The sequence below is a fragment of the Salmo salar genome, chromosome 27 (assembly GCF_965601325.2).
Source record: "Salmo salar chromosome 27, fSalSal1, whole genome shotgun sequence".
NCBI lineage: Eukaryota > Metazoa > Chordata > Actinopteri > Salmoniformes > Salmonidae > Salmo > Salmo salar.
The window spans coordinates 17940156-17957035 of record NC_138317.1 but is presented as its reverse complement, the minus strand read 5'-3'; the positions used below and the strand labels follow the sequence as shown (position 1 = coordinate 17957035).

Sequence of the window (16880 nt, the reverse complement as noted above, 5' to 3'; positions counted from 1 at the left end):
TGTGGAATGGTCATTAAGACACTAACAGCTTACAGACGGTGGGCAATTAAGGTCACAGTTATGAAAACTTAGGACACTAGAGGCCTTTCTACTCTGAAAAACACCAAGATAAGATGCCCAGGGTCCCTGCTCATCTGCGTGAACATGCCTTAGGCATGCTGCAAGGAGGCATGAGGACTGCAGATGTGAACAGGGAAATAAAAAGCAATGTCCGAACTGTGAGACCCCCAAGACCGCACTACAGTGAGACAGGACAGACAACTGGTCGTCCTCGCAGTGGAAGACCATGTGTAACCCCAGCAAAGGATTGGTACATCCGAACATCACACCTGCGGGACAGGTACAGGATGGCAACAACCGCCCGAGTTACACCAGGAACGCACAATCCCTCCATCAGTGCTCAGACAGTCCGCAATAGGCTGAGAGAGGCTGGACTGAGGGCTTGTATGCCTGTTGTCTGGTGAGGACCTGCCTTACATCACCGGCAACAACGTCACCTACGGGCACAAACCCACCGTCGCTGGACCAGACAGGACAGGCAAAAAGTGCTCTTCACTGACGAGTCACGGTTTTGTCTCACCTGGGGTGATGGTCGGATTCACGTTTATTGTCGAAGGAATGAGCGTTACACAGAGGCCTGTACTCTGGAGCGGGATTGAGGTGGAGGGTCCGTCACGGTCTGGGGCAGTGTGTCACAGCATCATCGGGCTGAGCTTGTTGTCATTGCAGGCAATGTCAACGGTGTGCGTTACAGGGAAGACATCCTCCTACCCTTCCTGCAGGCTCATCCTGACATGGCCCTCCAGCATGACAATGCCACCAGTCATACTGCTCATTCTGTGCGTGATTTCCTACAAGACAGAAATGTCAGTGTTCTGCCATAGCCAGCGAAGAGCCCGGATCTCAATCCCATTGAGCACATCTGGGACCTGTTGGATCAGAGGGTGAGGCCTAGGGCCATTCCCCCCCAGAAATGTCCGGGAAATTGCAGGTGCCTTGGTGGAAGAGTGGGGTAACATCTCACAGCAAGAACTGGCAAATCTGGTGCAGTCCATGAGGAGGAGATGCAGTGCCGTACTTAGTCAGTCTGTAGCTGGTGGCCGCACCAGATACAGACTAACTTTTGATTGACACCCCCTTCATTCAGAGACACATTATTTCATTTCTGTTAGTTACATGTCTGTGGAACTTGTTCAGTTTGTCTGTTGAATCTTGTTATGGTCATACAAATATTTACATTAAGTTTGCTTTAAGTAAACGCAGCTGACAGTGAGGACGTTTCTTTATTTGCCGAGTTAATTTCCATGGCGGAGTCAGGGCCGCAATTTATGGAAGATGCCAAAACTTGAGATAATAGATGGTGAAGTCAAAGATAGGCTATTTATTTCCATCTGTGGCAAAGTGTTCCCTAAATCAATGCTTAAGAAAAATAAATCCAGCTCCACAACCAGCCAGAGCTAGCTGGCTAATCTTTCAAATATGTAGTAAAAAAAAAAAAAAAAAAGAACCTACATATTAGCTAGCTACACTGAAAAAAAAAAAAAAAAAAAAAACTGCAACATGTAAAAGTGTTGGCCACAAAATAAAAGTTCCCAGAAATGTTCCATACGCACGAAGCTTTTCAAATGATGTTCACAAATTTGTTTAGATCCCTGTTAGTGAGCATTTCTCCTTTGCCAAAATACTCCATTCACCTTACAGGTGTGGCACATCAAGAAGCTGATTAAACAGCATGACCATTACACAGGTGCACCTTGTGCTGGGGAGAATAAGATGCCACTAAAATGTGCAGTTTTGGGGGAGTGTGCAATTAGCATGCTGACTGCAGGAATGTCCACCAGAGCTGATGCCCGAGAATGGAATGTATTTCTCTACCATAAGCAAACGCCGTTTTAGAGAATTTGTTAGTACGTCCAACCGGCCTTACAACCGCAGCCCAGGACCTCCACATCCGGCTTCTTCGCATGCGGGATCGTCCGAGACCAGCCACCCGGCCAGCTGATGAAACTGTGGGTTTGCACAACCGAAGAACTTCTGTACAAACTGTCAGAAACAGGTCTCAGGAAAGGTCATCTGCACGCTCGTCGTCCTCACCAGGGTCTTGTCCTGACTGCAGTTCGGCGTCATAGCCGACTTCAGTGGGCAAATACTCACCTTCGATGGCCACTGGCACACTGGAGAAGTGTGCTCTTCACAGATGGTAGACCGCATGTATGGCATCGTGTGGATGAGCAGTTTGCTGAAGTCAACATTGTGAACAGAGTGCCCAATGGTGGGGTTATGGTATGGGCAAGCATAAGCTACGAACAACGAAAACAATGGTATTTTATCAATGACAATTTGAATGCACTGAGATACCTTGACGAGATCCTGAGGCCCATTTTCGTGCCATTCATCTACCGCCATCACTTCACGTTTCAGCATAATGCACAGCCCATGTCACAAGGATCTGTACACAATATGTATTCCCAGTCATGTGAAATCTATAGATTAGGGCCTATTGAATTTATTTCAATTGACTGATTTCTTTATATGAACTGTAACTCAGATATCTTAGAAACTAATGCATGTACAGTCAAACCTTAAATGTTTTTGGCTAAGGTGTATGTAAACTCAGTTTCACAATTCCTGACATTTAATCCTAGTAAAAATTCCCTGTCTTGGGCCAGTTAGGATCACCACTATTTAAAGAATGTGAAATGTCAGCATAATAGTAGAATGATTTATTTCAGCTATTATTTCTCTCATTACATTCCCAGTGGGTCAGAAGATTACATACACTCAATTAGTATTTGGTAGCATTGCCTTTAAATTGTTTAACTTGGGTCAAACGTTTTGGGTAGCATTCCACAACCCTCCCACAATAAGTTGGGTGAATTTTGGCCCATTCCTCCTGACAGAGCTGGTGTAACTGAGTCAGGTTTGTAGGCCTCATCCTTGCTCACAAACGCTTTTTCAGTTCTGTCCACAAACGTTCTATAGGATTGAGGTCAGAGCTTTGTGATGGCAACTCCAATACCTTGACTACGTTGTCCTTAAGCCATTTTGCAGCAACTTTGGATGTTTGCTTGGGGTCATTGTCCATTTGGAAGACCCATTTGCGACCAAGCTTTAACTTCCTGACTGATGTCTTGAGATGTTGCTTCAATATAGCCACATTAAGGCTTCATAAGGAAGGAAAATCTTTCGTGAAGTGCAGCAAAGCACCCCCACAACATGATGCTGCCACCCCTGTGCTTCACAGTTGGGATGGTGTTCTTCAGCTTGCAAGCATCCTTTCCCCTCAAAACATAACGATGGTCATTACGGCCAAACAGTTCCGTTTCATTAGACCAGAGGACATTCCTCCAAAAAGTACAATTTGTCCCCATGTGCAGTTGCAAACCGTAGTCTGACTTTTTGATGGTGGTTTTGGAGCAGTGGCTTCTTCCTTGCTGAGCGGCATTTCAGGTTAGCTCGATATAGGACTCGTTTTACTGTGGATATAGATACTTTTGTACCCGTTTCCTCCAGCATCTTCACAATGTCCTTTGCGGTTGATCTGGAATTGATTTGCACTTCTCGCACCAAAATAGTTTAATCTCTAGGGGACAGAACGCGTCTCCTTCCTGAGGGGTATGACGGCTGCGTGGTCCCATGGTGTTTATACTTGCGTACTATTGTTTGTACAGATGAATGCGGTACCTTCAGGCGTTTGGGAATTGCTCCTAAGGATGAACCAGACCTGTGGAGGTCTACATTTTTTTCCTGAGGTATTGGCTGATTTTCTTTTGATTTTCCCATGATGTCAAGCAAAGAGGCACTGAGTTTGAAAGTAGGCCTTGAAATACATCCACAGGTACATCTCCAATTGACTCAAATGATGTCAATTAGCCTATCAGAAGCTTCTAAAGCCATGACATCGTTTCCTGGAATTTTCCGAGCAGAACCTAAATGTGCATGTCCCCTCTAGGATAGAAAATCACATTGAAATAGTGTCTGCAACTTCCTCTGGGGGAGTGGGGGTAATGTGCTAGCTATTTGGTTAATATGTCTAAAAACTAGTTAGACAACCTGTCAGTTGACTGTTAGCTAGTCAAGGACTGGTTTTGAAAGTTGGATCTTTTTATCAGTCTTTAAAAGTGTACTTACATTTAAACTAATTGGGTTGGTTAGCAAACATGTTCTAGTGACTCCTGTTTTAATACAAAACCAGACCATATTTGATGAAATGTGATTTTTCATGCTAATTAGTTAGCATGACAAGCAAATGATTTTGCTTTGGCAACACCGGCAACCACCCATGTATGCCAATAGAACAGGGATTATCAACCAAATTCAGCTGCAGGCCATTTTTCTCGAACGGATGTTCGGGGGCCGGAACATCAAATAAATTTGGGCTGCAAATTGACCGCAAGAAGCCTAAACAGAAACTCAGCAAAAAAATAAATGTCCTCACTGTCAACTGCGTTTATTTTCAAACTTATTTGCAAAAAATATTTGTTTGAACATAAGACTCAACAACTGAGACAAACTGAACAAGTTCCACAGAGATGTGACTAACAAATGGAATAATGTGTTCCTGAACAAAAGGCGTCTCAAAATCAAAAGTCAGTATCTGGTGTGGCCACCAGCTGCATTAAGTACGGCAAAGCATCTCCTCATGGACTGCACCAGATTTGCCAGTTCTTGCTGTGAGATGTTACCCCCCCTCTTCCACCAAGGTACCTACAAGTTCCGGGAGATTCCTGGGGGGGGGGGGGGGGGGGGGGGAAATTGGCCCTAGCCCTCACCCACCGATGCAACAGGTCCCAGATGTGCTCAACGGGATTGAGATCCGGGCTCGTCGCTGACCATGGCAGAACACTGACGTTCCTGTCTTGCAAGAAATCACACACAGAATGATCAGTATGGCTAGTGGCATTGTCATGCTACAGGGTCATGTCAGGATGAGCCTGCAGGAAGGGTACCACATGAGGTAGGAGGATGTCTTCCCTGTAACGCACAGCGTTGAGATTGCCTGCAATGACAAGCTCAGTCCGATGATGCTGTGACACACCGCCCCAGACCGTGACGGACCCTCCGCCTCCAAATTGATCCCGCTCCAGAGTACAGTCCTCGGAGTAACGCTCATTCCTTCGACAATGGTGAGACAAAACCGCGACTCGTCAGTGAAGAACACTTTGACAGTCCTGTCAGGTCCAGCGATGGTGGGTTTGTGCCCATAGGCGACGTAGTTGCCGGTGATGTCTGGTGAGGATCTGCCTTACAACAGGCCTACAAGCCCTCAGTCCAGCCTCTCTCAGCCCATTGCAGACAGTCTGAGCACTGGAGGGATTGTGCGTTCCTGGTGTAACTTGTTGTTGCCATCCTGTACCTGTCCCGCAGCTGTGATGTTCGGATGTACCAATCCTGTGCAGATGTTGTTACATGTGGTCTTCCACTGCGAGGACGATCAACTGTCCCCCTATCTTAGGCGTCTCACAGTACGGACATTGCAATTTATTACCCTGGCCACATCTGCAGTCCTCATGCCTTCTTGCAGCATGCCTAAGGCATGTTCACACAGATGAGCAGGGACCATGGGCATCTTTATTTTGGTGTTTTTTTTGAGTCAGTAGAAAGGCCTCTTTAGTGTCCAAAGTTTCCATAACTGTGACCTTAATTGCCTACCGTCTGTAAGCGGTTAGTGTCTTAACGACCGTTCCACAGGTGCATGTTCATTCATTTTCATTGTACAAGCATGGGCAGTGTTTAAACCCTTTACAATGAAGATCTGTTTAGTTATTTGGATTTTTACAAATTCTTTGAAAGACAGGGTCCTGAAAAAGGGCCGTTTCTTATTTTGCTGAGTTTATGTAACTAAAACAATAATTTCAAACCTTGATTATATTTGGGAACATTGTCCTGCATAGGGTGCCGTCTTTTGGATGGGACATAAAAAAAGAATCCCATGATGCTCATTGTAAGAGTAGTGTGTTCACCCCAGTGTCACGGCTACATTTCCAACCTGGCCACATTCCATCATGACCTCCTAATTGGCATATATCACCCCTCCACCTGATAGCTTATGCGTGTTGAGCACAAAATTGGTTGCCATGCAACACTGGAAGTGGGTGCTACACATTTCCCCTTACTATGTCAAGTACCTCAGCTGGTAGAGAAGAGCTATAAAAATCCAATGAATTATACATGATCACGTCTCCATGAGTGGGAATATATTTCCAAAATTAAGAGCACTTGCAGCTGATTTCACCATCTTATGTCCAACAATGAAAATTCAGAAAACTGTGGAGGGGCACTCTAAAAACAGACACTAAAAGGGGAAGATATTCACATTGAAATGACTTTATTAAATTACTCTTTAATCACATTCATATCTTATAAGCTGTACTGCTAATCAGCTCTGTATTGTAAATTGCACCATTGTGACACATCGTTGTACATGTGAACAAAACCTATCCATTACTTGACCTCATGTTCGAATGAACTTGTTGCGAGTGGCACTAGATGAGTAAATAACCAAAATACAGATGGCACATGTTTAATGAAGTCTTCTGCTTTTCCCTTAAAGTATGTTCTTAATTCTAGTGCTGGCATGATGCTAAACCCCAACGTGGAGGCACCATCCCCTCTGCTCATTAAATCAAATAAAATGTACAATTTCTACCAAGAGTATTTGTGGAAAAACAATGAGCACGTGGTAAGAGAACCAGAAACAATTGTGTTTGTTGTCACTTTGAAGCTACCCTAGCTAGCACAGGCCAAAAGAGAATAAAGTAGTCGTGGACAGGTTTTTCCCTCCTCCCTTTGTTAAATGTTTATAGAGAATCACATGTACAGAGTGTAGATAAAGTAGAGAACAGGGTGAAGGCAGAAAAGAGAAAATAGCAATACAACAAGTACAGGCTTGAGCACAGTGCATACAGTGACCCAAAGATACAATGACTGTTGCCCAAAAGGAGGGGGAAAAGAGGTGAGGAGGGGGAGGGAAAGATGAGGGTCAAAGAGTAATGAGAGAGAGAGTAAGTAGGGCAAAAGAAACAGGACAATAGAGTGAAAAGCACAAAAAGGGAACAGATTTAACCACGTAAGGAATGAGTGAATATTGACAGAAGGGAGAGAGAGCGAGAACTGCACAACCGAGATGGATGTTCAGAAGGACTGAGACAAAATTCTTGAAACCACAACGGGAGAGCTTCCCGACAGTTATCTGAAAACAGAGGGGTTGAGAAACCGTGACTACAGATTGTGAAAATCACTACATTGTTACGATTAGTAGCCATTGGGTATCACAGAATGTTTTCTTGTGGACGTTTAGTGTATCGTTGATACGCAAAATTGCAAGCATTCAGTTATTGAGCTATTAGACTTCATGAACCACCCTTTAATGTCACACCACTCACATCACACTGTTATTAGGTCACAAAAATACATTTTAGTATAAATACAGTCTTGGTTGACAGGTTTTGTAGCATTAGTCAAGCTTTTCTTTTTGCATGATCTAGTTTGTCACGGGTCTGCCAGCGCTTAAATAATTTGAACAAATGATATGTGATGTTGGGTGACGTGTTAGAGCCAGGTGTTTTTCCTGGACGCCTGATTTCCGTGCAGTGTTAGGGGACTATTAGATTTGCAGTCAAACCCCCCCCCCCCAGTCCCTGCACGACAACCACACACACACACAGTAAGCCTGTATTTACATGGAAGTCATGTCATTGAGGGCGTGGTCCAACTCCTCACTAATGGCCTTGTACTTCAGTTTCTGTGCGTATAGCTCATCTGTTCAGAGGCCAAAGAGTGAAGGGAGACATTTTTGTTTTAAAGAATAGGAAGATGTGTATAAAGAAAGGAGAGTGAGGGAAAGAGATGATGTATGCTAATAGTATGATGAAGCCAGAACAGGACTTTTCCTGTAGACAGTACAGTGGGAAATACAGGAGTTTTAAACAAAGTGGCTGGATCCTACCTTCCAGATCATCGATGGTCTTTTCCAGCTTGGCCACAGACCTCTCAGCAAACTCAGCACGAGTCTCAGCCTAAGAGAAGTCAAAGCAAAGGATTCAATCAAGATATTAGACAACCTAGACTAAACATGTTAACTTTGGACTACAAATGGAATCGAACCAAACTAATATCACTTTCTGAAAAAATAAACAAAAAGGTGACTAGACCAAACAAATGCATTGCACAAGACACTACAAACGAGACATCCAGACAAATAACAGATGGGAAACAAATTCCCACCTCCGATCCATTAACTACCATCAAACAAATCTCCTTGAGAAATTGAGCATTATGAATATTTTCTTCTTCCCCCCAATCGTCGCCCCACTAGATACTATAAGGGGACGTCATAGACCGACAACGCATGAACTTAGATGGACCTGAATTTTGCTTGTGTTAGTGTCAACCATGTGCAATTATATCTACCAAATTAAGGAGGCTTTTTTCCCATTTCTACATCAGGGTTCCCCAACTGGTGACCCAAGGGTCAAGATTTTATTTTAACGCTGGACATAAGACTAAAAAAAACCAGCAAATCAGTGCCAAGCGATTTGTGTCTGAAATTTGTTCCAAAGTATTCCCACATATAGAGATATACAGTATGTGATCGTATACAAACGTAAGCAAGGTTTGAAATGATTGTTTTAGTCAGGATTTATATCTGTTGGAGCTTCTTGCGGTCAATTTGCAGTCTACAAATTTGTAATACTGTTTCCGGCCCCCTGACCATTCACTAAAAAAACAATAATATCAGCCCGCGTGTGAATCTAGTGATGATACCTGCTCTACAGGTTATCCACTTACCTCTTTGAGCTTGTCAGTCAGGATCTTAATCTCTTCCTCATACTTGTCCTCCTTCTGGGAGTACTGTAATAGAAAATAGGATTGTCAGTTTAAAGTGCATGTAGAGCACAGACAAAAACCATAAAACACCACATCACCTCAATCTCATGTCAAAGACAAGTTTATCGATGCTGCAATAGGATTCTTAAAATGCCATTATAATGCATGCCAATTTAGTTCAATAATAAGACGAATATCAAGGACAACCCCTGTGAAGTCAACAGTGCACGTGTGACTTGCTTGCTTAGATTGCAATTCATGGTTGGATTGCAGTGCCTCAATTGGCCAATCACTGATTGCAAACAGAAATATACCGAAATAAAATGGATAAGGCAAATAAAATCCACATAATACATTAAATTGAAGCATTTCTATGCAAAACATTTATTTTGCCAAATTTCTGAATATTTTCCCCCATAGGACAGGCCATTGGTAAAACATAACGGAGGAATACTAGAACACTATAGTCCATAAAAGATGGAAGTAGAATACCACTTATTTAACCTTTATTCCACTGAAACGGCTTTACTTGTAGGGATGTTTACTGTGCATCTGCTCTGAGCACACCTGGACTTGCATATGCAAGAATGTAGAGGGAACAATCATAAACCTGGGTTGTGTTCATTAAGTCAAACAATGGAAAACTTCTTCAAATGTTTTGCAACCAAAAACAAGTCCCAGTAGTCTCCTGTTTTAGCATTTTCTTCTGGTTGGTGCCTAATGAACAGACCTGGAAGAAGTGTTAATTTGTATTCCACTGCTGGGTCAATGGAAGATAACAATTACAAAGGGGGTGCAAAGGAACAATTCATTTTGGCCCCATTGCCTCTTCAACATAAGAGTAACATTACATTTTATCTATATGTTATATTAGACCAAACCCTAAACTTAGTATGGGGATGTTTGTCCATGTAGGCCTTCGGTCCAATCAGAAATATGGAAATTAAATGAACTCCATGCCTCATGCAAGTGTGACCTTTCTAGAAATTATAAACATAGGCTGTAAAGGGCACTGATGACAAGACTGGATGTCTTGAAGAGGTAGGGGGTATTCAAGCCTAGAATGGGGGTAAATGCCAAAGGGTAATTAACTACACAGACCAATTAACCCAAGGGTAACTGCCTGGGGTATATGGATAGGTAGTACACACACCCAATGTTGTTCAAGGCAGCGTCAATACAGAACCTTTGGTGTAGGGTGAATACAGCAGCTGCACATGCTGCTCACACAGATACAGAATATATATCTATCAACTGCAACACGTACAAACATTTGTCAACACATTACTTACTAAAATCGCTTCCGCAGATAGTCACAAAAAAACATGCCCACACACACAGGTAACATGCTGGTTTAATCTGAGGTTCACACAACCAGGTAAAATATCAACACACACTACCTTCTCCGCCTGGGCCTCCAGGGACTTAAGGTTATTGGTGACGTTTTTCAGCTCCTCCTCCAGTTCAGCACATTTACTGGATTTGAGGGGAGGTCGCCATTGAGTTTGTTTCAAGAGAACAAGGAGAGATGGCACAGAGGGTGACGAGGGCGGAGCATTGTAAAAAAGGAAGGAAAGAGCAGCAGTGTGAAAACATCAGCAATATGGTTTAAGATAATGAGGGCGAGAGATGACAGACAGAGTTGGCAGTGTGGCATAGATACAGTAGTTAGGGAACATGAAGAACGAGTGCCTTATGACAGAGAAAAGGCATGAGGCTAACCACAGACCGCGGCGGTCACAGACCCTTGACACTACCATATCTCTATATTAAAAATTGAGCCCACATGTCACAACAGGAAATCAGTTTAAGCAACATCCCTAACGTAAGACGAGCTATACGTGTAATATTCACGGTCATTAGAATGGCATGCTTTAAGCTGGAGATGTCCTTATGAGGGTATTAAGAAAGTCAGTAGTGCATGCTCAAGTTCTCATGAGTCAATTCTGAGTTGTGTTCAGTAGGGCACACCTTAGCAAAATGTTTTGCAACAGAAAACTAAAGTGTTTCTTACTGGATGAGTCAAGATGGCATCTCCCATTTCACCCAGTTTCAATCCTACTAAACATGACCCTGAACTCTCCCATCGACTTTAGAGCAGTAGGATGTCAATTAATACACACTGGATTTCATGCAAACAGGATGAGAAAAGAGTAGGGAAGGGAAAGGGAGGCAAGGTAGAGACTGACAAGGAAAGAGAAGGCAAGGTTGAAGTTGGCAAGTCCTGGAGTTATCCAAAGACCACCACCTGTTTGTCCAGAGGCTACGCGTCTGATTACTTCTTTCTCCTCACACAAAACACTTTCCCTGTCCAGCTATTGAGATAAATAGTTCCAACACTATCCATAAATCTCAAGCCTGATGTTCCACCAACGGTAGATTACACTGAAGCACATCTAGTCAGTTGAGCATGGACATACTCTCATACATCTTACACACCCTAAAGTATAGGCATATTCACCAACACAGAGTAGGGTGTCCAATCCAAAAATATTTTGACCAATGGGTAAATTTATGTTAATTGTGTTGATAATCCAATGGTCCAAATCTCATGTCTCCATTATAAATTGGAGTTTTTACCCTTGTAGGATGGCCAGAATTAGGGTGACTAAATAAATGGAGGCCGGGGGGGAGAGTACAAAAATAAGGAAAATAGCATTGCGTCAGTTAGGCTGGATTCTGTGCAAGAATTAGCCTAGTGGCTACCTGACAGGCTCCCTTTGCCATTGAGCTTGTCATCCTTCTCAAATCCACAGGACACAAAAACAATAGCGGTAAAATGGATAGTGTGAGACATGACGTATTTTACATTTTAGTTTTCGCTTTTCATATTCATAAATTCCTGTTATTTTTGAAGATTTCACAAAAAAACAAGCATATCTGAAATTTACATTACATTTAAGTCATTTAGCAGACACTTATCCAGAGCGACTTACAAATTGGTAAGTTTGTAAATTGAAATGTCAACGGAGCACTGAGTGTATACCAAGCTTTATATTTTCAAAGATTAGTACATTTAATTCAGCTTGTGTCATGCTAGTTTTGCATATTGTGACCTGCGGAAACAACTTTGAAGACAACCACAAAATGTAGAATCTTCAAACGTTATGAGAAACCTACACGCTATGTCAACAGAGCTCGGAGCTTATTATCAGATGTATTAGGTAAAGAAATCTGAATTATTGGAGAAAGACCCCACTGAATGACTCAGAACATGAATAATCATATTTGTCTCGGTAAAATGTATTTTAAAACACAAGGCAGTGAAGTCATCACCAAAGCGCGTTTCCATCCACTCTGGGCTGAGTGGGTGGACACCCTACACCCTCCTTTTTAGCGTACACACACACTGAAGTGTAGGCATTTGCGCCATACATATTCACACCAGACACACAAGCGCACTCTCTACCTGGTCTTCAGAGGCCTGCAGGGACTTCAGAGATTGGTCGAAACCCCTCAGCTCCTCCTCCAGGGCCCTGGCTTTGCTGTTAGTGCAGGGAGGGGGCGGAATCACGCATAAACATGCGGAGCGGGGGAGTATGGAGGGTGGGGGGGGGGGGTCATGCGTGGAATTTAGGTCGGACCCCCAGAAACATGCACAGAGACAGACAGAGGGAGGTCAATTTTTCATTAGGATACAGAACCATTGTTATGCAAACACACTTGTTTATTCTCATGGCTGTGGGAACAGTGAGGATGGGGCCGGTTTGGGATGATACCGGCAGTGGGAAAGGTATAATGCAGAACCGGATCAAACGCTTTCAAAAACTTGAGCTGTGCTTGATTTCGTTGGAATGATAAAATGGAACCAATGGAATAGTCCCAAATGTGCAAACTAAGCAGTATTTTTATTTTAATATAGCTTCAAGCAGCCATGGCAGGGTTCAAGCTATGGCCCCACCATCAGGACAGACTGCAATACGATTTGCAACATCTGTACTCCTTACCATGCTTATCACGTATCAGAACTCAACAGCAAACAGATTATGCACTATGCTTTTGATGCATCTTGGACAATATGTAATAATGTTGACTACTTCAAAATGCCTTCTCCAGAATCGCTGGCACCAAATTTGGTATATAGCATCTATGGACGCACATCTTCAAAATGCTATGTTTTCCAAGACTCTCGCTCAAACAACATGGCCGCTATAAGCCAATAAGCTTGCATGAATGTTTTTTCCTGTCCAACAGTGCCGCCATGCGGCCAAAGAGAACCATACTCTGCAGGTTAGCTAGACTCAAATCCCTGAGCATGTGCAAAATTTCATCAGATCAAGACCAATAAATAAGTTCCCTTTTATATGTGTGGCCGATTTGAACGTGTTTGCATATGTTGAGTCTTGACAGTGTTATGAACATGTGTGTCAAGTTGTTACAATACAAGTAATTACATCTGCTTTACAATATATGCATTTATGTGCCAGGTCAAGCCCACTTGAATGTTTATTGCTCAGTATGTTTGAGATGCTACCCACACTAGCTCAAATGGGGTGAGGGGCGTGACCTTTAAAATTTGCATCTTCCATAACTTGTTATAGCGCCACAATGTGGCCGCTTGCATGGCACAGTATGACATTGTGTGGCCCAGCTTTGCCGCTTGAACCTCTAACAATGCATTTGACTCTGGCCTGGTATAATTATGATGTAGACAGGGAATTGTTTAAATATAGTTCACAAATATAATCTACGTGAAAATTCACAATGCATGTGTGCGTTCGGCATGAGTAGTAGTTGTGTGACAAAAGTATGTTTAGGACAACAGGGCTACAATGCAGTACATGTTAAATATTATATAGTATTCTGTGTAGTAGGTGTGTACACATTCCTTAGAGGGAAAAGGTCAGTATATCTAAATCATTTGACAGAATAATCTTTGGCCACGTGGAACAGGGGTTAACGTACCACCAGCGTAGTTCTGTGTATACGTGTGTGTGTGTGTGTGTGTGTGTTACTATTGTGCAGTTCAATCATGTGGCAACTCACGCCTCAGCAAGCTCTGCCCTCTCCTCTGTGCGCTCGTGATCCCCCTCGATGATCAGCAGCTTACGAGCCACCTGTAGACACACAAAGGATTATTTACTGCCAGCTGCAGACGGAAACACTTGCTCACAAGATTGGCGCAGATGGTGTACAGGTGATGTGTGTGGAGAGACGCCCATTTTAGATATAAATTGTGTACATATAGGCCAAAACTGTACTAGTGAGCTTACAGCCTTGTGTGAGAGGAAAGGTATGTGATGTCCTCATCGAGACACAGAAGTGGATGAGGCTATTACCTCATTGTGTCCGTGTGTGCTTATGAGGTAGTACTGAAGCGGCATGGCGTGTGTGTACACGACTGTACCAATTTTAACACACGTATTGTATTACCTAACATTCCATTTTCCCAGAAATGTTGCGCAACTATCCAAGGCTAGTTGAGGCACAGCAGGCAGTTCTGTTCATTCTGAGGAGAACTCTGCCGTGTGTGATATCCTCACCTCCTCGTACTTGCGGTCAGCCTCCTCAGCAATGTGCTTGGCCTCTTTCAGCTGGATCTCCTGTAGCTCCATCTTCTCCTCATCCTTCAGGGCCCGGTTCTCAATCACCTTCATGCCCCTGGAACCCACACAGGCACACATATTGTATCGTGTAGGGATTCATTTGGCCTATCCTAACGTGAGAGCGTGCCATTTTGTGGTGAAAGGCCAATACTGGATATTAGACTTTGGATATTTGTCAAACTAAACACTTAATATTTCACACTGTCAGCAGCATGTGACACTACATTTCACAGTCTGGGAGGGACAATGAGGGAGAAACTCAACGGTGTGTCAAAGAAAACACACATCCAATCAATTAACATTATTGGCTGGGCCAATAATGACTCATGTGGAGAGATAGCGAGACGAAACACACAATCGTCAAAGATACTGGTAACTAACCTAAGATTTATCATCGGCGTCATTTACAACGGGAGCAAATGAAGCACAACGGGGAGAACAAGCAAGGTGGGAAGAGCCAAGCAAGAGCTAGTGAAATCCTATTGGCGCGTTTAAGCAAGTATTCACATATTTCCGTTAGGGAATAGTCTGAAGTGCACGTGTGCAATAACTCAATTTGCCCTTGCAGTCCTACATTTTTTTTTTTTTTTTTACTTCGTTCACTCTGTCCGTAGCGTATTTTAGTTTCGGGTACAGAAAACGATATTTCAATGAAAAAGTGTCGGCCAAGTTTCACGTAGCTCCATATTCTCCCACTTCCCGCCACTAGACTTCTTATCACCATATTTGAGGGCAAGTTTTAAACAGATTTACACCCCCTGTGATGTGTCTGGGTTTCCCCTTGTGTCTGTGCCATCGTTGCCATGTGCTTTCACTTCCTGACCAACAACGATGATAAACTGACAAGGTTAAGACCATAACGACCGAGGCCAAGACCCTTTTCTCAATATGTTGTCTTACTTCACGGAGCCAATGTTAAAAAGTTACGCTTCCATTGCAGCATAGAGCATTTTATTATAATAATAAATAATTTAGTGGGTGCTTATATTTGTCCTATTTCACACATGCACAAGTGTATGTAAATGAATGCAGATGACACTTACGTAAGCCATTCCCAACAGTTGACCAGGCTATGTTAGAGATACAAATCGGACTTTGTTTACTTAGAGAAAGCCCTGGTTGTACATAATGTGGGCAAGACTAAATACATGTTGTAGCATGCTAGCAGACACAGACTTCAAGTCATTGCGCTAGCACTAGCTTGTGAAACTACCTCTAACTTTCTTCATACTGGACATAGACATAAAATTGTATCCACGAGTTAATCTGACTCTGGAGAAGTATCCCTTTAAAACGGTGGTGTTTGGAGCATTACAGTGTGTAGGCCTCTTTTCCCTTTTTGTAAGTGTGTCCCACTGACCTCTCACTTTCGTCCGCAGCCTTCTCTGCCTCCTCCAGTTTCTGCAGAGCAGTGGCCAGTCGCTCCTGGGCCCTGTCCAACTCCTCCTCAACCAGCTGGATACGCCGGTTCAGGGAAGCAACCTCAGCCTCAGCCTGTATCAGGGGGGAGAGTTGGGCTAAATGTCAGTATACTGCCCAACTTGAAATGGAATTTACCCCCAACCCTGCTCAGAACATAAAGTACATAATTGTTTGTATATGCCATCTTATAGGATTTATATAGTGCTCAAAGCACTTAACATTGCATCATATGACACCTCGTCCACCGATGTATGAGGCTAGACAATATTCCAGTCAGATGGTCAATCATTCACTTTGATTTTCTCAACACAGCCATCCAGTACATGGGTCATGTTCAGTGCAGCACAACACTGCAACCATACAATATCTGTTACCTTGTATTCTCCAATGAAAATATATTGTGGGGGAAAGACAATCTGCATAAATGTTATCCTACCAATTTCTTGTTAGTTTTCATGGTTAACCTTCATTGAATAGAGGTCACTAGACTGGCTATAACAATTTGCCAGTGTACCCAGGTATACAGACAGATGACAGGAGAAAAGAGATGGCCATAGATAACAGATGAGAGAGGGGAGCGACATCGACACACATTAAAGACTAGCCATATCAAGCTTTACCTGGGGAGGCAGGTAAAGCGTTCTTATCAAAAGCCATTACTTTTGCATGTGAAAACACAGAATCCAACTCATTACTACAAGTGCTTAATAATTACATCACTTTCGTTTTGAACAGACTTTGCCATCGGCAAAAACGGGGACTTGGCTCACATCCAGAAGGCAAACTGATTCCAAAACTAATGCAATCAACACTACCCGGTTCACCCTGGGCATTAAATCAAATCCCCTCAGTATCTTTCTGTTGAAGTACCTGTCCAGTGAAAATCTCACTTAAATGCTCATATTCCGTTAACTCACAACCAAATAATGTTGTTGACTTGACTATACCTCGTGGCCAAAGCATAAATTGGAGAAAAATGTAAAAAATCTCTACCTCAAACTTGTATCACAGTCACGTTTGTGTAACCGTCACGGAGACCCCTTGCAAATTTATTTTAGTTTTTAAAAGGCAAAATACGTGCAT

The 16880-nt window shown here is 43.0% G+C and overlaps 1 protein-coding gene across 14 annotated transcripts in view; it reads right to left on the bottom strand.

Annotated features, from left to right (window-relative positions):
• tpm3 (tropomyosin 3) overlaps nucleotides 1–16880 on the bottom strand; it is a 35910-nt gene that overhangs the window by 7801 nt on the left and 11229 nt on the right. For 6 of the 14 annotated variants that reach the window (XM_014177643.3, XM_045709187.2, XM_045709188.2 and 3 more), the window contains 8 exons: nucleotides 15736–15869; nucleotides 14313–14430; nucleotides 13816–13886; nucleotides 12239–12314; nucleotides 8791–8853; nucleotides 7949–8018; nucleotides 7683–7761; nucleotides 6312–7192 (listed from right to left, as the gene is read on the bottom strand). In XM_014177643.3, the coding sequence (XP_014033118.1) occupies nucleotides 7189–7192; nucleotides 7683–7761; nucleotides 7949–8018; nucleotides 8791–8853; nucleotides 12239–12314; nucleotides 13816–13886; nucleotides 14313–14430; nucleotides 15736–15869 (615 nt within the window). In that variant the 3' untranslated portion in view covers nucleotides 6312–7188. 14 annotated transcript variants of the gene reach the window in all.